We start from the raw sequence: 23,249 nt of genomic DNA on the forward strand, positions 1-23,249 counted from the left end.
ACAGCCTATCAGCCGCCGACACTGCTTGCGAGGAGATGCAGAGGGAACGAGAGCGGATGTTCGAGCAGGTGAGGGAATGGAGACCAGAGATCCCACCGACTGGGACACGTGTCTGGGGACATCTTTCCATCGGCACTAGGCCCCCTGTGAGATGGCTGTCTGCTGGAGTGAGTGTGGTCCAGTCCTGGGACTCCACGATACAGCAGGCGACGGACAGGGCGGAGGTGCCTGTCCCCACTCCCCCCTTCACCAGCTGTGCCACCACCTCCTTGCTCCTCCATCTGGGTGTTTTATGTGATCGTGGTGCTCGAGCGGCTGGCCCTCCTGATGCTCGTGGTGGGAATGCTGTTGTCCACCAAGGGGAAGGGGTTAACCTCCCTCAGCTTGGAGATGGTCAGTGCCCAGATGTCCCTGGCCTCTTGCTACTTCACTGACAGGCACAGAGCTGAGCTCTGCAATCGCCCGTGATTAAAGATGAGTTACATTTGTCACACCTCCTCGGAGACAGTGAGATGTGTAATGACCAGCACGGTCCGGGAATGTGCCGGTGACGGCCTGAAACTGTCACACGTGCACCTGGTGACAACATACCCGCACAGCTTACTCAGCCAAATCCGGCTCCTCTGGGCTGAGGAAGGAAACCGGAATACCCGGAGAAAGCCCACGCAGTCACGGGGAGGAGGTACAAACTCCTTACAGACCGTGTTGGGAATCAAGCTGCTCTTTACTGCTGGCATTGTAACCATAGAACCATAGAAACTACAGCACAGAAACAGGCCCTTTGGCCCTTCTTGGCTGTGCCGAACCATTTTCTGCCTAGTCCCACTGACCTGCACACGGACCATATCCTTCCATACACCTCCCATCCATGTATCTGTCCAATTTATTCTTAAATGTTAAAAAAGAACCCGCATTTACCACCTCGTCTGGCAGCTCATTCCATACTCCCACCACTCTCTGTGTGAAGAAGCCCCCCCTAATGTTCCGTTTAAACTTTTCCCCCCTCACCCTTAACCCATGTCCTCTGGTTTTTTTCTCCCCTTGCCTCAGTGGAAAAAGCCTGCTTGCATTCACTCTATCTATACCCATCATAATTTTATATACCTCTATCAAATCTCCCCTCATTCTTCTACGCTCCAGGAAATAAAGTCCTCACCTATTCAACGTTTCTCTGTAACTGAGTTTCTCAAGTCCTGGCAACATCCTTGTAAACCTTCTCTGCACTCTTTCAACCTTATTTATATCCTTCCTGTAATTTGGTGACCAAAACTGAACACAATACTCCAGATTCAGCCTCACCAATGCCTTATACAACCTCATCATAACATTCCAGCTCTTATACTCAATACTGCGATTAATAAAGGCCAATGTACCAAAAGCTCTCTTTACGACCCTATCGACCTGTGATGACACTTCTAGGGAATTTTGTATCTGTATTCCCAGATCCCTCTGTTCCACTGCACTCCTCAGTGCCTTACCATTAACCCTGTATGTTCTACGTTGGTTTGTCCTTCCAACGTGCAATACCTCACACTTGTCAGTATTAAACTCCATCTGCCATTTTTCAGCCCATTTTTCCAGCTGGTCCAAGTCCCTCTGCAGGCTCTGAAAACCTTCTTCACTGTACACTACACCTCCAATCTTTGTATCATCAGCAAACTTGCTGATCCAATTTACCACATTATCATCCAGATCATTGATATAGATGACAAATAACAGTGGACCCAGCACTGATCCCTGTGGCACACCACTAGTCACAGGCCTCCACTCAGAGAAGCAATTCTTTACCACCACTCTCTGGCTTCTTCCATCGAGCCAATGTCTAGTCCAATTTACCACCTCTCCATGTATACCTAGCGACTGAATTTTCCTAACTAGCCTCCCATGCGGGACCTTGTCAAAGGCCTTACTGAAGTCCATGTAGACAATATCCACTGCCTTCCCTTCATCCACTTTCCTGGTAACCTCCTCGAAAAACTCCAACAGATTGGTCAAACATGACCTACCACGCACAAAGCCATGTTGACTCTCCCTAATAAGCCCCTGTCTATCCAAATGCTTGTAGATTCTGTCTCTTAGTACTCCCTCCAATAACTTACCTACTACCAACGTTAAACTCACCGGCCTATAATTTCCCGGATTACTTTTCGATCCTTTTTTAAACAATGGAACAACATGAGCCACTCTCCAATTCTCCGGCACCTCACCTGTACACAGCGACATTTTAAATATTTCTGCCAGGGCCCCCGCAATTTCAACACTAGTCTCCTTCAAGGTCCGAGGGAACACTCTGTCAGGTCCCGGGTAACGAGTAACACGAGCTGCTGAGCTCCCGTGTCACCCTGATCTACCCCCAACCTTGTGTCCACTCCCTCCGTCCATTTCCACCCATGTAGCCAATGAACTTGGAACGCGGAGGAAACCCCCATGGTCACAATGCTGGGATCCCCGATGCCCTGAGCTGTTTTGGTGTTGCACTAACTGTGTTCTGTCATCGCAGCTGCAGGATGCCAGGCAGCTGGCCCGTGAGAGCACCCAGGCGCTCCGAGCGATGGCCCGGGCAGTCAGCGAGGCCCGGGAGGAGGCCGCAGCGCTGAAGAGCCAAGCCGCAGAGGCCGAGTGGAGCAGGGTGAATGTAAGTGCCTCCTCGGCTCCCCGTTCCCGCAACCTTCTCCCCACCCTCCCCCAGCGAGCCCTGTGTCAGCCCCGGAGCAGTGATGGCATTCCCAGTTCTCCAGCGAGGGCTGATTCACTAAATGCGAGGCTGGAAGCAGCGCATACTGAACGCTGCAGGAACTCAGCAGGTCAGGAAACGTGTACAGTCCATGTGGACTGCTTCTTTCCCTCCATAGACGCTGCCTGACCTGCTGAGTTTTCCAGCGTTGTGTGTGAGACTGAGGAAGCAATTGCCTGATGGCATCCATTCACTGGTGGCTCTGCAACAATTAGCTGCTTATTGATCAATAACTGAGGGAATAATCAATAATCTCTCCCCCTCTTTCCCCCCATTCCTATTCTACCAACGTTCCTGCAGATCTGAATGTTGCAACATGACACTGAGACTGCATTCCTGTCCCCAGTCCCCGTGTTTCAGATGAGATTAGCTCTGTTTGTCTCATGAGCATCCAGACAGAAATGTACAGTGAAATATGTCTTGGTGATCAATCTAACCCTTCCTTCCCACATAACCCTCCATTTTTCTACCATCCACGTTCTAATCTAAATGTCACTAACGTAGCTGCCTGAACCACCGCCCTGACACCGGGTTCCACGTACCCTCTGTGTCTGTGCGCGCGTGTGTGTGTAAAAACCCTACTCACATCCTCCCCTAGTCTTTCCTCCTATCTCATTAAAATTATGCCCCCTTGGGTTAGCCATTTCTGTCCTTGGGAAAAGTCTCAGACTCTCCACTTACCATCTTTGGGAAGGGGTTTGACTTTCTTTGAACGCGCTGGCTCTTGGTTTGCAGTCTGTTTGTTGGAAGATGAATCTCAGGGTTGTGTATTACATACATAATTTAATAATAATGTACTTTGACTTGTACACCTTGTACACCTCTGTCAAGTCACTTCCCATCCTCCGCTCAAGAGAGAAAATCCCTAGCTCGCTCGTCCTATCCTGACAAGAACATGCTCTCTAATCCAGGCAGCATCCTGGTGAATCTCCTCTGCACCCTCTCTAAAGCTTCCACATCCTTCCTACAATGAGACAACCAGAACTGAGCACAGTATTCCCAGTGTGGTCTAACCAGGGTTTTACAGAGTGACAATATTACCTGCTGCTCTTGAACTCAATCCTCCAACTAATGAAGGCCGACACACCAAATGCCTTCTCAACCAGCCTGTCAAGTTGTGCTGCAACCCTGAGGAATCCATCAACATGAAGCCCAAGATTCCCATTAACAATCCTGCACTCTGCACCACTTTGCACATTTCCAGATCGAACTGCCTCTTCTCAGCCCAGCGCTGCATCATGCCATTGTGCCGTTGTAATCTACACCATCCACAACTCCGCCAACCTGCGTGTCGTGTACTAACCCATTCTTGCACCTCCTCATCAGAAACGAACAGGTTCAGGAGTCTTTAGTGGGTTCTCTGCTGGCAACTTCTTCCTCAGTTGGGGTGCCAGACTTGCCTCAGATTAAACTGGACATGTTCTTTGTCCCAGATGCACCAGGAGTTGGAGAATTCCATGGAAAGGCTGCGTGAGGTGTTGGGCACAGTGAAGCAGGTGACCGCTGAGAAACAGCAGCTCAGTTCTGGTAGGTACCAAGGGAGGGACAACGTTACCGTGGGAAGAGAGTTACTGAGGGAGGGTCACACATCGGGAGGGGTGTTATTGAGGGAGGACGGTACTGAGGGAGGGGTGTTACTGAGGGAGGACGATACAGGGAGAGGTGTTATTGAGGGAGGACGGTACTGAGGGAGGACGATATAGGGAGAGGTGTTATTGAGGGAGGGGTGTTATTGAGGGAGGACGATACAGGGAGAGGTGTTATTGAGGGAGGACGGTACTGAGGGAGGGGTGTACTGAGAGATGCTCACAACTCTGTCTGCGAAAGTTGTAAAATTGCCAAAGAATGGTTTTGGAGACTGCCATAAGACTTTGTGAGTGTGGAGTATCTCCTCGACAGCGGACTGAAACCGTCCTTGCCTGGAAGGATTTGTTTCGGTGAAGTTTTTCGGTCCGTGTCTCTCAGTGCTGGGCAGTGGCTGTGGTTGGCAGACTGCCAAAGTTTTGAGTCTAACTTTGTCAGGAGTGGGGACAGATTTATTCTGTTTGTAACAACGGATAATGTCTCCCATCCACTACATAATGTACTGGGTGGGCACAGGAGTACATTCAGCCAGAGACTCATTCCACCGAGATGCAGCACAGAGCGTCATAGGAAGTCATTCCTGCCTGTGGCCATTAAACTTTACAACTCCTCCCTTGGAGGGTCAGACATCCTGAGTCAATAGGCTGGTCCTGGACTTATTTCGTAATTTACTGGCATAATTTACATATTACTATTTAACTATTTATTACTATTTTCTATTACTATTCTATTACTATTTATTATTTCCATGACTATTACTATTTACTAACAGTAATATTACTATTACTATTTCTATTACTATTTATTATTTATGGTGCAACTGTAACAAAAACCAATTTCCCCCGGGATCAGTAAAGTATGACTATAACCCTTCCCGTTCAGAGTGCCTAGCTCAGGGCGACTGGTGAAGAGGACTTGGGGCTTTGGAGTGACCAAAGGAACAGCAGACTGGCCCCGGAAGGCAGTTTCATTGTTCGTGGCTGCACGGACAGCGCTGAGGGTTTCACAACGCACGGACTTCCCTGCATATCCACTCCCATCCCATCCCATCCCATCCCATCTCTGAACTCTTGCTGTTTGACTGTTTGCTGGTGTTACACTGGGTGTAGCTGTGTAACATCCCAGCGGTGATGTTGAGCTTTTGAATTCAGACTGCGTCACAGCAGGGGGCAGCTCTAAGATGTCTGCGCTGAAGTCGTATACGGAGGCTGCGGGGTCGGGAGTTACAGTTCGCGAAGAGGACCACCCATTCGAGTTACTGACTTCAAAGAGCGCTGTACAGCATACTCCATTCAGTGGGAATGCGCTATGAAAGCCACGGCAGACGCTGTTGGAGGTTGTGAGGGCATCGTTGTGTCAGACATCCACCCCCATATCCCTGACAAGGCCGGCTGCTGTACCCCGCTGCGGAGTGCCTAGTGAAGGTGAATGAGTCCCTGACAGCGCCCTTGTGTTTTGGGAGGGGAGTGTGCCGGGGTGCCAGATGTCGGGACAGCTGTACTCTGTTTGCGTGGAGACATTCCTGTGCCTACTCTGCGGGAGGTTAACGGGTTTGGTTCTGCGTGAACCGGATCCCGAGGTTGTCCTGTCAGCTTACACTGACAACATCCTCTTCATGGTCACTGACCCTGTTGACTTGCAGAGGATGCGAGACCGCCAGCAGGTCCTCTCAGCTGCGTCCTCTGCGAGGGTCAACTGGGAGAAGAGTGTGGGCCTCCTGGTGGGTCAGTGGCAGGTAGATTCCCTACCGGAGAGGTTGAGGCCGTGTGCGTGGAGCACCACACACCTCCTCTACTTGGGGGTCTACCTGAGCTCGACGGAGGAGACCTGGCCGGTGAACTGGTGGGATCTGGAGACAAAGATCTCTGCCCGGCTGGTACGCTGTTAGGCCTCCTTTGTGCGATCTCATATGGGGGGAGGGCTTTACTGATCAATCAGCTGGTCACCTCCATGATCGGGTACCAGCTGATTACTTTAGTCCCATCCACGGCGTTTGTATCCTGGACCCAGAAGAGGCTGGCGGACTTCTGGGGCAACAGGAGGCACTGGGTCTCTCTGCGGTCCTGAGTGTTCCGATCGTGGAGGGCGGTCAGTCATTGGTGTGCATGGGCACCCGGCTGGTGGCTTTCCGCCTCGGGACACTGCAGAGACCACCCTCCGAGATGGCGGGGACCCTGCCTGCAGGAGGGCACGCAGCTTCCAGCGGACAGCACCAGCCACACCGCTCTGAGGGAACTGCCTCACTTCTACCGAGAGCTGTTAAGGGTATGGGGACTTGTCTCTTCCAGGCAGGGTGCTGTGGCTGCTGGGGGACTGGTCCCAACCCTATTACAGTGGGCCTTGGGTGGTGGGGGGGTCTCAGGGAATTGGAGGGGTCCTGCTCAACCAGAAGTGCTCATCGGACCCAGGCCTCAGAATACCTCGCGGGAGAGGGTCCTGCATAACGTGAGCCGTCTCGCAGGGATGCCCACCATGCGGTTCCATGACGATCCAAAGCGTCTCTTGTACGGGCTACTCCTGCGCACCTTTCACTTCCTCGCCTCCATCTGCCGACCGGCCTCGACTGTGTTACCATCGGGCAGTGGAGGAGGCTCCCGGTGGAAATCTCTTTACACAGGGCCCTTCCCCGTACACTGGGGGCCTGGGGTGGAAAGTGTCGCACTGGGCAGTACCGTACAGCAGGTTCACTGACACCCCGTCCGCCTGTGTGTTCCATGCCTGGGGGGAGTCAGTGTACCACGCCTACACGGAGTGTGAGAGGTCGCAGCCCCTGTCTGGGTGTCTGAGGGGCTGCTCAGGTTCTCGATCACTTCAGCCCCGCGCTCCTCGTATACGGGACAGCGGGTGGGGGGGGTCGCGAGGAGGATCTCCTCACAGTGGGTGGGGGTGGTCGCGAGGAGGATCTCCTCACAGCGGGTGGAGGGGGTCGCGAGGAGGATCTCCTCACAGCGGGTGGGGGGTGGTCGCGAGGGGGATCTCCTCAGGGGTTGCCGCTGGGTCTGGATAAGATGGCCATTCATGGGTCTCAGCAGTGGGCAGACGGGGGCTTTGCCCGGGCCAAATGCCTGCCCTCTTCCGAGGATACGTTTGTGCCCGGCTGTCCTTGGAGAGGGAGCATGTGGTCACGTTAGGTGCAGTGGGGGGATTTCCGTGGGTGCCTCCCCACCGAGGGAATTGACTGTTTTATAGACAGAAATGATCATAGTTTAATTTGAATTTATTTACTCCTGTAAATACTGAATGTTGGTACTTTGAATATTTGTTGTGAAAATAAACTTTTATAGTTTTGTTAAAAAAGGGGTTGCAGCTACAGGCCAAGTGGAAGAACTTATTGACTGCGCTGTCCCCAGGGAGAGGTTCCTGCTGTCTTGCGTCTCTCACTCTGTGTGTGTGACTGCAGGTCGTACAGGTGGTCGCTATGATGGGCCTCTCGCCTCTGCCACCCTTTCAGACAGCGTTCCAGGCCACCTCTGCCCTCTCTGGCTGAATGATCTCCTGTAACCCTTCCACGTATCACTGTGTCTCTGCCCCAGGCATTTGGCTGTTCACTCTGAGAAGTGGCTGTTTGCCATTGACTGATTGACGATCCCAGCCTCTCGTATTTGTACACCCCGGACAAATCACCCCACGTCTCCCGTTTCACTGAAAGTGACTCCAGGCGGTTCACCTTGTGCTAGCTTCCATTTTCCATCGCCAGCCCGTGTTGGGTCTCAGCACGGTCCAGGGCAGTGGTGCCTCTCGTAGTGTGATGAGTGGTTAGCACAACGATGTACACCAGCAATCGTGATGGGGGTTCCATTCCCACCGCAGTCTGTAAGGATTTGTACATTTTCCCAGTTATCGTGTGTGTTTCCTCCCGGGTGCTCTGGTTCCCTGGCACATCTCAAAGCCGCAGTTCGGACGAGTACGATGTGGGCAGGGAATGCTGGGGCCAGAGGCGCAGGGACACTTGCGGGCTGCCCCCAGGCTAATGGCTGTTGAGGCAGACAATGCATTTCTTGTATGTCCTCATGTGACAGAGAAAGCCAATCTTGAGATTGTCAGTGTGTACAGTGCCTGACCTGTCTCAGTATGTGTCGATGGTGACCCTGGTTAACCCTTTGCGACCTTTCCCAGGCCTGGCTGCGCTGACCAAGGAGCTGGTGGAAGTGGAGCAGGATCGGGACAGGCTGATGAAGGAAAGCAGCCGCTACTTTGTGGAGCTGGCAACGGCAGAAGCTGCTCTCAAACTCTCAGAGGCTGCTCGAGCCGAGAGGGAAGAGAGGTGAGTCTGCAACAGCAGTGTGGCAAAGAAACTGCTTCAGTGAACGTTCCTTCTACCTGTGACCTGACCTTCCTCTCCCCCCCCCCGTAACTGTGTGTCCTAGCCTTCCTGTTGACCCCCCACCACTCTGTGATTCCTGACCCCCCCCGCCGTGACTGTGTGTCCTAGCCATCCTGTTGACCCCTCACCACTATAACTGTGATTCCTGACCCCCCCCACTCTAACTGTGAGTCCTGATCCCAGACCCCCCCACCCCGTGACTGCGTGTCGTTGCCCCCCCGTGACTGCGTGTCCTGACCCTACACTGTAACTGTGTGCCCTGACCTTCTGCCCCCCTGTAACTGTGTCCTGTTCTTTCTTCCCCTCTCCCTCCCCATGACTGCATCCTCTGATCTTCCTGCCACCTGTGACTGTGCTCCCTGATATTCCCACCGTCCCACTCCCTCATGACTATGTGCCCTGTCTTTCCTGCCCCCCCACCCCCTCACACTGTGACCGTGCATTCTCTGTTTTCTGCCCCTCTGTAGGTTGCAGGCCTCTGAGGAGCGGAACAAGGAGATCGATTCCCTGCAGGGAACCGTGCAGAGGTAAGCATGCTGCCTGCTTCCCACCTCCACTGCAACCCTGCAGTTACTTTGGAATGCGTTTCACTGCCGGGCTCTCTCCGCCGGTAAATCTGGGGCAGATTGGCAAAACTTTGTTGAGCCTGGGGGTTGCTGCCTCAGGACTGTCTGATTATCGAGCAGCCGGTGTGCAGGTGTCCCTGATAAAGTGGCCACTGGGTGTGTTTGAAAAATGAGGAATGCAGGTTTACGGAGAAGAGGGATACTGACCAGCTGTCACCTGAGTGAGTCCTGCACTCAATGATTTCCGTTCCCTGGGAATAAATACAAAGTAATGCAAAAAAAACCCAACGCAGACAAAAAAAATCAAAGTGCAAAAGACAACAAATGTGTAAATACAAAGAAAAAAATAGTAAGTGAGCTATAAATAGCAAGAACATGAGGTGAAGAGTCCTTGAAAGTGAGTCCGTAGGTTGTGGGAACATTTCAATGTTGGGGTGAGTGAAGTTATCTCCTCTGGTTCAAGAGCCTGATGGTTGACGGGTAGTAATTGTTCCTGGACCTGGTGGTGTGAGTCCTGAGGCTCCTGTACCTTCTGCCTGATGGCAGCGTCATGAAGAGAGCACTTGAAGTATTGTGAGCTGTTTTGGACCCCATATGTGAGACAGGATCTGCTGGCATTCGAGAGGGTTAAGAGGAGATTTATGAGAATAATTTGGGGAGTGAAAGAGCATTTGATGCCTCTGGAGTTTTGAAGAATGTGGGGTATCTCATTGAAACCTACTGCGTATCGAAAGGCCTAGATTTGCAGATGTTTCCAATAGTGGGGGAGTCTTGGACCAGAGGGTACAGCCTCAGAATTGAGGGATGTCCATTTAGAACAGAGGTGACGAGGAATTCCTTTAGCCAAAGGGTGGTGAATCTGTGGAATTCGTTGTCACAGACGGCTGTGAAGGATAAGCAGCCACTGGGAGTATTTAACACAGACGTCAGTAGGTTTTTGATTAATAAGGATATGAAAGGTTACAAGGAGAAGGCTGGAGAATGGGGATGAGAGGGATAATAAATTAGTTGTGATGGAATGGTAGAGCAGTCTTGATGGGCTGAATGGCCTAATTCTGCTCCTATCTGTTATGGAATAGAAGAGGTGTTGAGTCCTAAGCACGAGATTCTGCAGAAGCTGGAAATCCAGAGCAACGCACACAAAATGCTGGAGGAACTCAGCAGGTCAGGCAGCATCTACGGAAAGGATTGAAGAGCTGACGTTTCAGGCCAAGGCACTTCATCGAGCTGGGAAGGGTCCTGGCCAGAGACGTCGGCCCTTTATTCCTCTCCACAGATGCTGCCTGACTGACTGAGTTCCTGCAACGTTTTGAAGAAGGTGAGTCTGGCAGTGCTTGGCGTGATGGTACAGAATGGTGGGCAGGTGTGATGGGCCAAATGTTCTCTCTCTGTGTCTGACTTCTCTGCTCCTTCGCTGCCTGCGCCCAGCCTGAAGGAAGCTGCTGACGGTCTGAGGAGGGAGAAGGAGTGTGTGGAGGGAGCACTGACGGAGGCACAGGACCGCGTCCTCAGCCTGACCCAGTCACTGCATTCGAGGAACGAGGAGCTGCAGGACCTGTCTGACATCCGGGCACAGGCCGCCCTGATCTCTGACAACTGCGAGGTAAGCGGACTGTGGGGATCGGGGTGCGTGGGAAGGGAGGCACGCGGTCCGTGTCTACTCATTGGAGATCGCCACAGGGAAGGAGGAGACCCACATTTCCCACTCCTGCCTCGATAGCATCACTAGCGGCCTGTCCTGGTCTAACCACGTAGGCATTATGGTCAAATCTCACTAACTCCTCTACTTCCTCAGGAGCCAAAAGAAATTCCGCATGTCCTGTCGACCCTTACTAATTTCTATTGAAAGCACCCTATCCGGATACATCACAGCCTGGTACGGCAACAGTTCCGTCTGTGACCGCAGGAAACTGCAGAGAGTTATGGACACAGCTCAGCACTACACAGAAACCAGCTTGGACTCTTTCTACACTTCCCACTACTTCAGTAAAGCAGCAAACATAATCAAAGACCCTTCCCATCCCGGACATTCTCTCATTTCCCCGCTCCTTTCAGGCAGAAGATACAAAAGCCTGAAAGCACATCCCACCAAGTTCAAGGACAGAGTCTACCCTGCTGTTGTCAGACTATTGAACAGTCCCCTAGTACGATAAGATGGTCCCTTGACCTCATAATCTACATTGTGATGGCCATGCTCCTTACTGTCTGCCTGCACTGCTCTCTCTCTGTAGCTGTAACACTTCATTCTGCACTCCGTTAAGGTTTTACCACCTTCTGTCTCAATGCAGCGTGTATGATCTGATCTGTATGAACAGTGTGTGAGACGAGGTTTTCACTGTGGTGATCTGGTCAGAGCTTTCCTGAAGGAGCTATGCGTTACAGATGGCTGTGGACGACAAGTCATCGGGTATATTTAAAGCAGAGGTTGATAGATTCTTGCTGAGTGAAAGTGTCAACGGTTACGTGGAAATTACAGGAGAATGGGGTTCACAAGGATAATAAGATAACCGAGGTGAAGCTGGACTTCGCGCAGATCCTGCTGCCAGCGTCAGGGAGGCATTGGAGGAGTTGGTGTACAAAGGAGGTGTGCTGTCTAACAGCGAATGATTGTCTTAGTCACTTTTCTTGTGATTGCAAGACTTTGTTGGACATTGCTAATGTGGAATGCTGTGAGTCTGATCCACTGGTTTATTGGTGGATGGTGGGGGGAACATCGTGGCGAGGACGAGGCCTCAAGCCGCGGTGTCGCCTGTTTACAGCCACCCAGGAGAGTCAGGGCGTCGAGTTGTGCTCCATCAGAGTGCCAGGGGCGGTGTGGCGAGGTATCCGCGCTGGAGTCTGTGCTGCACTGTGTTTGCTCGGCAGAAAACAAGCTATATGGTGTTAGACTGCTGAAACACTCGTGAAGTTAGGGACTTGGACTATACCTTTTTCTGTGTGGCTGTATTTTACTGCTAACTTAACTGTGCCTTGTGCTGTGTGTGACTGTTAGTACTGATTCGTTTGGCTGTATTCTGGGTATTCAAGTATGATTGAGTGACAATTAAACCTGAACTCAAATCAGTCATGATCAAATGGTGGAACAGACTTGATGGGCTGAGTGGCCTAATTCTTATGGAAAACAGTCTCCCCAGTACAGAAGGGGACTGCTTGGCCCCTAAGTCTGTGCCAGCAGGGCCCTGTGACTCCCTCCCTTCAAGCCCCGTCCAATTCCTTCCTGAAGCTCTGTGAACCTGTCCCACTGCCACTTCAGGCAGTGATCTGCAGGTGGCTGCAACAGGCGTGGCTCCCTGTCTCTCTCCGCCTTGTGCATGCTGTTCAGATGGCTGGGTGGTTGCCTTGGAAACCAGGCATGAGCATGTGACCACGGGCAGCAGAGAGGCCATAATGTATAGGAACAGAATTAGGCCATTCAGCCCATCGCGTCTACTCTGCCAATTGATCATGGCTGATTTATTATCCCTCTCAATCCCATTCTCCCGCCTTCTCCCCGTAACCTTTTGACACCCTGGCAAATCAACCCCCACTTTATAACTACTCAATGACTTGGCCTCTACAGCGGTGTGTGACAATGAGACCCTCGCTGCCTACCCCAGCAACACCACACCCAGGACATACACCCACTACACAAAGTATCACCCCCGCCAATCTCTCATATTAGACCCTGCCCTCCTCCCCCTGCTTTCACTGACTTGTTTCACCAGTGTCTCGTTCCAAATTGCACTTTCACTTGATTAAACTCACCCCCCCCAGGGGCTGCTGGAGCTTCCAATCAGCAGCAGGTTGTCTGCGTTCATGGCTCCTCCCTCCTCACGGGACGCACGGCTGCCAGTTTTAGCCTGGCCTACTTAACTGCCGCACTCCTGGGCGGTGTCCCGAATTCCTGTTGCGCTCTGGAAACTGGGCCGCGCTCTAATTCTCAGTGTTTGGGGGAAAGGTTGTGTTTCTGAGGGTCACGGGTCTGACCCTCTCACGGTGTGTGGCGAGCCTCTGCACACAGTGCTCGTGCTCTCCGCTCGCCCATTAATGCCATCCTGCCGACTTCCTGTCCTGCTTTCATCCTGTTACTGGTCCATCACCCCCATTGGGGCACAGGCTGCCGACAGGAGCTCATCCGAGTACTCTGACCTGGGCCAGCCTTTCAAGTTGTCCCCAAATGTAGCCCCATCTTGAAAGATCCTCCCCCTCCCAGGGACGAGGCATTTGGAGTTTGTGTAGCTCTGGGTTTTTTGGGACGGGTTTGCTAGTCCCAGGCCCAGTTCTCCTCCTCTCACAGCTGGGCTTGGCAGCGTTGAGTTTCGTCCTGTGCTCACTGTGTTCTCAGTCCCCGCTCCGTCTCAGCTGCTGCCAGAGTACTTGTGTATCCTGCCCTGTCCACGTTCATCATCCCTGCAGCCCTGAACTCAGTGTGTCCCAGCATCCTGCCCAGTGAGCCGGTGGAGTCTGCTCTCTGGACATCCCAAACCCTCTGTCACCATATCCCAATGCAGTAATGACCGGGCCGGGTCGTGCTTCCGGGGATTTCGATCAAGCGATCAGCATCACCCCAGGGATATGGGGAGAATTGCCCTCCTCTCACTTCCACTTCTGGTCGGGAGTGGGTTTCCTCTCATTGTCCCTTCCCACTCTCCCATGGGAGCAGAATCAGGCCACTCGGCCCATCGTCTGCTCTGCCGTTCCATCATGGCTGATTTATTATCCCTCTCAACCCCACTCTCCGACCTTGTCCATGTAACCTTTGACAGCCTCACCCTGACTAATCAAGAACCTGTTAACCTCTGCTTTAAATATACCCAATGACTTTGCCTCTACAGCTGTCTGTGGCAATGAATTCCACAGATTCATCACTCTCCTGCTAAAGAAACTCCTTATCTCTGATCTAAATGAGCATCCCTCTATTCTGAGGCTTTGCCCTGTGGTCCTGGACTCCTTCACTACAGGAAACATCCTCCCTGTGTCATTCAATATTCAGTTGGTTTCAATGAGATCCCCCCCCCCCCAATTCTTCTGAACACCAGTGAGTACAGGCCCAGAGACATCAAATGCTCCTCATAGTTGACCCTTTAATTCCCGGAATCATTCTTGTGAACCTTCTCCAATGCCAGCACAAATTTCGTAGACAGGAGGCCTAACATGGGAGTGCTGCCCACTGTCCCTCTCACCTCCCACCAGGCGGGTGGGTGCTGAACCCTACGGCAGAAGGCAAGGGTTGCTGTGTGCTGGGGAGGGTATAGGATCCCTGTCTGGTGCCAGAGGAGAATCGGCTGGGGTGGGGTGACGTGGGTGGTCTGAACCTCTCTTTGCTTGTTGCCAGTTCTTGGAGCAGGAGCTGAGGATTTGCCGGGAGCAGCTGTCAGAGACCGAGGGTCAGCTCAGTGAGCAGATGCGCATTCTGCACAATCGCAACCTGCAGTGCGAGGAGCTGCGGTGAGTAGTCATGCACAAATCGCAGGAGGCGCTGGACCCACGTCGTGACCCCCCCACCCTATCGGCTGTGGCCCAGGCGCAGTACAAGGTGTCGCTCCTCCAGCCTCACTGTGGCCGTAGAAGAGGCTGTGGCCCGCCACCAGGCAATCCTGTCTTTTGTGGCTAACAGAGCAAATGTGCTCAACAAAGTGCCCCCCTCCCCTCCCCCGCCATCAGTGTAGGGTCTCACCACTGACCGGGAACACTGGATACGGTGGGTGACCCCCGACAGATTCTCGCCTTGAAGGACTGTTTGAAGCCCCGAATGGTGGTGAGGGAGGAGGTGTAGGGTGAAACGATGCCTCAGTCTGAAGATGTGCTGGGGGCAGCCTGCAAGTGTCCCCATGCTTCCAGCACAGAACGATCACAACTTGCTAACACCAGCACAGAACGATCACAACTTGCTAACACCAGCACAGAACGATCACAACTTGCTAACACCAGCACAGAACGATCACAACTTAACACCAGCACAGAACGATCGCAACTTAACACCAGCACAGAACGATCGCAACTTAACACCAGCACAGAACGATCGCAACTTAACACCAGCACAGAACGATCGCAACTTAACACCAGCACAGAACGATCGCAACTTAACACCAGCACAGAACGATCGCAACTTAACACCAGCACAGAACGATCGCAACTTAACACCAGCACAGAACGATCGCAACTTAACACCAGCACAGAACGATCGCAAATTAACACCAGCACAGAACGATCACAACTTGCTAACACCAGCACCGAACGATCACAACTTAACACCAGCACAGAACGATCACAACTTAACACCAGCACAGAACGATCACAACTTAACACCAGCACAGAACGATCACAACTTAACACCAGCACAGAACGATCGCAACTTAACACCAGCACAGAACGATCACAACTTAACACCAGCACAGAACGATCACAACTTAACACCAGCACAGAACGATCACAACTTAACACCAGCACAGAACGATCGCAACTTAACACCAGCACAGAACGATCGCAACTTAACACCAGCACAGAACGATCGCAACTTAACACCAGCACAGAACGATCACAACTTGCTAACACTCGCTTTGGCCTGCTGAGAGGAAATCCACACGGTCATGAGGAGGACATACAGCCAGCGGTGGGAATTAAACCCGGCCGGCTCACTGGCACTGTACAGTGTTGTGCTGCCCTGCTGTAGCCACTCGTTAAGCAGTCTACCGCTGGGGTTTAACCTTAGAGGGTAAAGGTTATTGTTCAGAGGGAATCAGGGTTTGGGGTAGTTCCCTTTGGTTGGTGTGGTTTCTGTCTCCGCGTCATCGCTATGCCAGTGACGAACCATCCCTCGACAGGGCCCAGCGTGACCACCTCCAATCAGAGCTGGACGCTGTTAAGATGGATGCACGAGAGATGCTGTTGGAGATGGGGGAGCAGATGAACCAGACCACCGTGAGCATCATAGACATGGAAGGTCAGATGCAAGCAGCCTCCAGGACAGCTGAGACTTACCTGAAGATCTGGCAGCAGGTAGGTCCGGCTCTGTGCCCCCGGGGCTTCCGCACACCTGACTTGTCTGGGGGTTCGAGACCCTGGAGCCACTAATTGTTTAATCCCATTCATTTCATTCAGAAGACACACTGCCGGGGTGGGGGTGGGGGTGAAGGCAGATGCATTAGGGACATTGAAGAGACTCTTAGATAGGCACGCGGATGATAGAAAAATGGAGGTATGTAGGAGGGAAATGGATCTTGCAGGAGGTTAAAGACTTGGCAGAACATTGTGGGCCGAAGGGCCTGGACTGTGCTGTTCTATTGAGTTGTTTAACTTTGAGCTGGTGCCCTTGGTGGAGTTGGCTGAGTTTACAACACTACAGCTCGCTTTGATCTTGTTCAGCAACCCCCCCCGCCCCATACCAGATTGTGATGCAGTCAGTCTCGGTGATCTCCACGGTAATGTGTAGACATTTGTGAGCTGCTTTAGTGACAAACCAAATCCTCTCAACCTCCTCGTGAAATCCAGCTGCGGGTGTGCCTTGTTTGTAAATACATCAATATGTTGCCCCAGGATAGATCTTCAGAGGTGTTGACGCACAGGAACCTCACATTCTGAGATAGGCAGGTGGATGATAGAAAAATGGAGGGCTACGTAGGAGGGATAGGTTAGATAGAGTAGATCAAAAAAAAGGTAGGTGCAACATTATGGGCCAAAGGGCCTGTACTGTATGGTTCTATATTCTCTGTCACTCTCCTGAACTGTTCTAGCAATTCCCTTAGCTCTGAGGAATTCAGGAATGGGCAATAAATACTGGGAATGCCTGGGTCCTGGGACATGAATGACAATGTTGTCAGGGTCCCGTTGCTGTCAGGGTCCCAGGTTCAGAGGGGCTTACAACCTGTTGCTGGCAGCCATTTTCTGAAGTGGGGTGCTATGTCGCAACCTGTGACCAACTCCCAGTGCTTTCTTTACCCAAGGATCTCTCTCGGATGGTGGGTGAAGACAAAGCAGAACCACAGGCCTCGGATCTCCAATCCGACCAACAGGCAGCTGAGACAGAAGAGGAGGCCCAGTCGTGTCCAGGTAGGCCCAGGGAGGGGCTGGAGGTGGGAGCCAGACATGGCTGGGTGCTCACAAAATCAGAGCTAACAACCACTGGGCCCATCACTTCCAGGGTAGGACAGGAGGGAGGGTGGGTTTGGAGGCGGAGGAGGCAGGGCGGGGTGGGATGGAAGTGGGGTGAAAATCAAGGAGCAAGGGTAGGGGTATAGGTGAGGACTGAAAGTGGACGATAGTGGCAGGAGAGGAAGGGATGGGGGGGAGGTGGGTAAGGTGAGAGGGGTGTGTGAGGAGGCAGCTCACTAGGTGGTGAATGGGCTGGGGGTCAGGCACTTGTCAAAATGTCAGCACCTGGTATCGGCCATCTCTGGTCGTGGTTTTGCCCAGGGCTGCCTCCCTACTGTTCCTGGGGGTGTGAAGGGAGAGACCGGCCTGACTCTGAGAACCCCAAGCCACTGGGCAAGGCAGCAGGGTAGAGCTGTGTCGCAGGAGCCTGTACAGGGTACAGCTGTGTCGTAGGTGCCTGTACACAGGCATGAGGCTGTGAGGAATCTATAGAGGCCCAACCCATAGGCACCAGGAAGTGCACTGCATAACTTGGCCTTAACCTTCCTCTCCTTGGCTGTCAGGTCCAGAGCATCAGGGAACACCTTGGCATGACCTCAGGAGTGAACAGAGTGCCTTTGCTCCGATTGAGCCCGCATGTACGGACACCGCAGGTAGGGTCAAGGACAAATCACAGAACTAACCAGAACCACTGCCTGCTCCTTAATGGGGGGGATATCAAACCCTATCCCACAAGTGTGTGATGGGACACTAGAGAGAGTTTCACTCTGTGTCTGACCCCGGGAGTGTGTGATGGGACGCTAGAGAGAGTTTCACTCTGTGTCTGACCCCGGGAGTGTGTGATGGGACACGAGAGAGAGTTTCACTCTGTGTCTGACCCCGGGAGTGTGTGATGGGACGGTGTGGAGGGAGCTTCACTCTGTGTCTGACCCCGGGAGTGTGTGATGGGACGGTGTGGAGGGAGCTTCACACTGTGTCTGTCCCCGGGAGTGTGTGATGGGACGGTGTGGAGGGAGTTTCACTCCGTGTCTGACCCTGGGAGTGTGTGATGGGACGGTGTGGAGGGAGTTTCACTCCATGTCTGACCCCGGGAGTGTGTGATGGGACGGCGTGGAGGGAGCTTCATTCCGTGTCTGACCCCGGGAGTGTGTGATGGGACGGTGTGGAGGGAGCTTCACTCTGTGTCTGACCCCGACATGTGGAGGAAGTTTCACTCCGTGTCTGACCCCGGGAGTGTGCGATGGGACGGTGTGGAGGAAGCTTCACTCCGTGTCTGACCCGGGAGTGTGTGATGGGACGGTATGGAGGGAGCTTCACTCCGTGTCTGACCCCGGGAGTGTGTGATGGGACGGTGAGGAGGGAGCTTCACTCCGTGTCTGACCCCGGGAGTGTGTGATGGGACGGTGTGGAGGGAGTTTCACTCCGTGTCTGACCCCGGGAGTGTGTGATGGGACGGTGTGGAGGGAGTTTCACTCCGTGTCTGACCCCGGGAGTGTGTGATGGGACGGTGTGGAGGGAGTTTCACTCCGTGTCTGACCCCAGGAGTGTGTGATGGGACGGTGAGGAGGGAGCTTCACACTGTGTCTGTCCCCGGGAGTGTGTGATGGGACAGTGTGGAGGGAGATTCACTCTGTCTGACCCCGGGAGTGTGTGATGGGACAGTGTGGAGGGAGCTTCACTCTGTGTCTGACCCTGGGAGAGTGTGATGGGACAGTGTGGAGGGAGGGAGCTTCACTCCGTGTCTGACCCCGGGAGTGTGTGATGGGACGGTATGGAGGAAGCTTCACTCCGTGTCTGACCCCGGGAGTGTGTGATGGGACGGTATGGAGGGAGTTTCACTCTTGTGTCTGACCCCGGGAGTGTGTGATGGGACGGTGTGGAGGGAGTTTCACTCTGTGTCTGACCCCGAGAGTGTGTGATGGGACGGTGTGGAGGGAGATTCACTCTGTGTCTGACCCCGGGAGTGTGGAGGGAGGCTTAGAAGAAAATTAATATAACAGGCAATGCAGTGAGGTCAGGCAGCACCTGTGTAGAGAGAAACTGTTAACATCGTGGTGAACCTGTTATGCATTCTCTCCTTTGCTGCTGCACCTTCCTGTCGTGTGGTAACCAGAACTGTTCTACCTGTGGGCATCTCGGGTTCAAGTTTTATTGTCGTCTGTCTATACATATACACAACCAAACAAAACAATATTCCTCTGGGCCCCAGTGCACACACAATAATATATCACACACAGCACATAAAATAAAATATTACTGGAAATAAGTTAATAATGTATAATTCAAAATGCATCTGGAGGATAGCACAGGTAAACATTAAACAGCTCACTGTCCTGGTGACGAGACCTCAGCGGTGGCAGGGTATTCATTAGTCTCACACCCTGGGGAAAGAAGCTGTTACCCAGTCTGAGTCCTGATGCTCCTGTACCTCCTTCCTGATGGCAGTGAATGAAAGAGATTGTGGGAAGTAATCAAGTGCTTGAGGTACTGTATGATGCCGTCTCCAAACAAGGAACAGTCCGCCCCGAATCATTTCTAACCATGGTCAGGGACTGCAACCAGGCTTGTGTGAAGAAATCCCTGCCCAATTACAATTAGCATTCAACCTGTAGCACCAGAGGTCCCAACACACCAGACCACTGTTACACTAAAGGCCAATTTATACTTCCACGTCAAATCTACACTGTAGGTACAGCGTAGCCGCATACCCTACACCGTAGCCTGACGCGCACCTCCCCAAAAATGTAACTACGCATCTCAGTGACGCAGACAGCAATAACTGTGATTGGTCCGCTTGGTAGCACCGCATTTCCTCCTACGCTGCAATAGCTTCCCATTGGGCGACTTAAGGGCAGGGAAGGAACTCTGGCTGCAATGCTTTCCATAAAGCTTTATAGACCTCCGAAATTATGGAGGACCCTGTGCTCGACGCCAGTTTGTAGCTAGCTGCTACAGCCTATTTATTGACTTCCACCTGAAGCTAAAACTTGAATGGTGATTGCCAGTCTCTGAACGTACACTGATGCGAAATAAATGGTTGGAGACAATGAAACAAATTGTCAAATCTACCTGCCGACGTCCGAAAATATTCAAAATGCATTTCCTCGTCTATCTCTCTCAGTGGCCGGATAAGCACAGAAAATTCACCCTCCTTCAGTTTCAGTTGCCGTTGTTTGAAGTTTGAGTTTCTTTGTGTTGAATTTCAACACGAAGAAACTCAACACAGTGGCACAGAACCCCACCGCCAACTAGCGTTTTGGCAGTGAATTGCAGAGAGACGCAGACACACCAATGCACAAGTATAAATGCTCACAACGGCGTAGGCTACTACGCAGAAGTATAAATCAGCCTTAAGATACGGAATGCCTCCCGTTCCATGCCCAGACTGCATTTCGGGAAATCGGATCACTTGGCTGCCCTTCTCCTGCCTGCACACAGGCAGAGCAAGGCTCCAGAGATGAGGGCAATAAGTAGGAGGTTGTGGAAGGCAGAGGAACGGCTACGGGATTGTTTCGAGTCGGTGGACTGGGCCGTGTTCAAGGACTCATCGGAGGATCTGAATGAATTCACCGCGGTTGTTAGAGGCTTTATAAAAACAGTCACAGACGAGTGTGTCCCACAAAATCGTTCAGATCTTCCCCAATCAGGAGCCCTGGATGGACCACGAGCTCCACAGTCAGGGCCAGATCAGAGGCATTCCGGTCTGGAAAACAGGAAAGTTACAAGAAGTCCAGGTATGATCACCGGAAAGCCATTTCACAGGCAAAGTGGCAGTTCCAGACTAAACAAAGGATGCTGGACAGTTGTGACAGGGCTTGAATATTATCACCTCTTATATAGTTAAATCAAGTGACATGGGTGACAGCAGGGCTTTGCTTCCACATGAGCTCAATGCCTTCTATGTTCACTTTGACTATAAAAACATGGAGGAACCATCACAAACTCCCACAGCCCCTGATGATCCACCGATTTCAGTCCCTGAAGCCAATATGCGAGTAGCCTTCAGGGCTGGATGAACCCACAAAAAGCAACTAGTCCAGGTGGCATTCTGACCAGCTGCCAAAGGCCTGTGCTGATCAACCGGCTGGAGTCTTCACTGAGATCTTTGACCTCTCGCTTCGGCAGTCTGAGGTACCCACCTGTTTCAAGCAGGATTCAACTGTGCTGGTGGTGACCATCGGTCGGTAGCACCTACATACTCGGGAGTGTTTACTCATAGTCCAGCTGTCACAACTGGACAACTGGAAATGCCATAGACCTGGGGATATGGATCTTCTTGGACAATGACTATATGGATCTTTGTGGACAATGACTATATGGATCTTCGAGGACAATGACTATATGGATCTTCGAGGACAATGACTATATGGATCTTCGAGGACAATGACTATATGGATCTTCGTAGACAATGACTATATGGATCTTCGTGGACAATGACCTACATACTCAGGGAAGTGTTTTGAAAAGTTGGTGATGAAACATATCAGGTCTTGCCTCAGAAGCAACTTGGATGTGATCCCATTTGCCTACCGGCACAACAGGTCCACAGCAGATTCCATCTCATTGGCTCTTCTCTCAACCCTGGAACATTTGGACAGCAAAGATGCTGACATCAGGATGCTCTTTATCAATTACGGCTCAGCATTGAATACAATCATCCTCTCAAAACTAATCAATAAGCTCCAAGACCTTGACCTCAATACCTCCTTGTGCAATTGGATCCTCAATTTCCTCGCTTACAGATGCCAGTCAGTTTGGATTGGCAACAACATCTCCTCCACAATCTCCAACACAGGAGCACCGCAGGGCTGTGTGCTTAGCCCCCAGCTCTACTCGCTTTACACTTGTAACTTTGAGGCTAAGCACAGCTCCAATGCCATATTCCAAGTTTGCTGACGACACCACTGTCAGTGTGGTAGGCCAAATCAAAGGTGGTGACGAATCGTATAGGAGGGAGACTGAGTGGTATCAGAACAACAACCTCTCTCAATGTCAGCAAGACCAAGCAGCTGATTATTGACTTTAGGAGAAGGAAAAACCAGCGGTCCGTGACCCAGTCCTCATCGGAGGACCAGGGGTCGAGAGGGTCAGCAACTTTAAACTCCTCAGTGTTATCACTTCAGGGGACTGTGCTGGGCCCAGTGTGTAAGCGCAATTATGAAAAAAGCATGTCAGTGACTACTTCCTTAGCAGCTTGCAAAGATTCAGCACGACATCTAAAACTTTGACAAACCTCTGTAGATGTGTGTTGGAGAGTATATTGACTGGTGGCATCGCAGTCTGGAATGGGAACATCATGCCCTTGAATGGAAAATCCTACAAAATATAGTGTATGCAGCCCAATCTATCATGGGGAAAGCCCTCCCCTCCCCACCCCACCATTGAACACATCTACACAGAGCGTTGTCGCAGGAAAACAGCATCCATTGTCAGGGACCCCACCACCCAGGTCAAGCTCTCTTCTTGCTGCTGCCATCAGGAAGGAGGTACAGGAGCCTCAGGACTCTCACCACCAGGTTCAGGAACAGTTATTACCCTTCAACCATCAGGCTCCTGAACCAAGGGGGATAACTTCACTCAACTTCACTTGCCCCACCACTGAACTGTTCCCACAACCTAGGGACTCACTTTCAAGGGGTTTCCATCTCATGTTCTCGATATTTATTGTCTATTTATTTATTTATTATTTCTTTTTCTTTGTATTTGCAGTTTGTTCTCTTGTACACTGGTTGTCTGCCCTCTTGCATGCGGTCTTTCATTGGTTCTGTTATGATTATTGAATTTACTGAGTCTGCCTGCAAGATCTGTGTGCAGATCTAACCCATGTACTGTACCACTGAAACATGATGTCGCAACCCTCACATTCAGTCTCTGAGGCCTCTTTCAGCCTTTCTACCCGTGTCACCATTGTGGGGGAGCAACAGGAGAGAGGGGCCTCCAATAGACGGGGCCAACTATGAATGTTTGCATC

The 23,249-nt window shown here is 51.9% G+C and overlaps 1 protein-coding gene across 2 annotated transcripts in view; it reads left to right on the top strand.

Moving 5' to 3' along the window:
- The window catches only part of LOC140187745 (sperm-associated antigen 5-like), a 38,062-nt gene continuing 14,813 nt past the window's right edge, over positions 1 to 23,249 (top strand). Inside the window, exons 1-10 of one of the 2 annotated variants that reach the window (XM_072243390.1) lie at positions 1 to 68; positions 2,501 to 2,635; positions 4,168 to 4,261; positions 8,435 to 8,582; positions 9,110 to 9,169; positions 10,637 to 10,811; positions 14,523 to 14,635; positions 16,012 to 16,186; positions 17,131 to 17,236; positions 17,842 to 17,931. In XM_072243390.1, coding sequence (XP_072099491.1) covers positions 36 to 68; positions 2,501 to 2,635; positions 4,168 to 4,261; positions 8,435 to 8,582; positions 9,110 to 9,169; positions 10,637 to 10,811; positions 14,523 to 14,635; positions 16,012 to 16,186; positions 17,131 to 17,236; positions 17,842 to 17,931 — 1,129 coding nt within the window. In that variant the 5' untranslated portion in view covers positions 1 to 35. The remainder of the gene's footprint in view (positions 69 to 2,500; positions 2,636 to 4,167; positions 4,262 to 8,434; positions 8,583 to 9,109; positions 9,170 to 10,636; positions 10,812 to 14,522; positions 14,636 to 16,011; positions 16,187 to 17,130; positions 17,237 to 17,841; positions 17,932 to 23,249) is intronic. The other variant, XM_072243391.1, reaches the window with a different exon arrangement.

Source organism: Mobula birostris, chromosome 25, assembly GCF_030028105.1.
Source record: "Mobula birostris isolate sMobBir1 chromosome 25, sMobBir1.hap1, whole genome shotgun sequence".
Lineage (NCBI taxonomy): Eukaryota > Metazoa > Chordata > Chondrichthyes > Myliobatiformes > Myliobatidae > Mobula > Mobula birostris.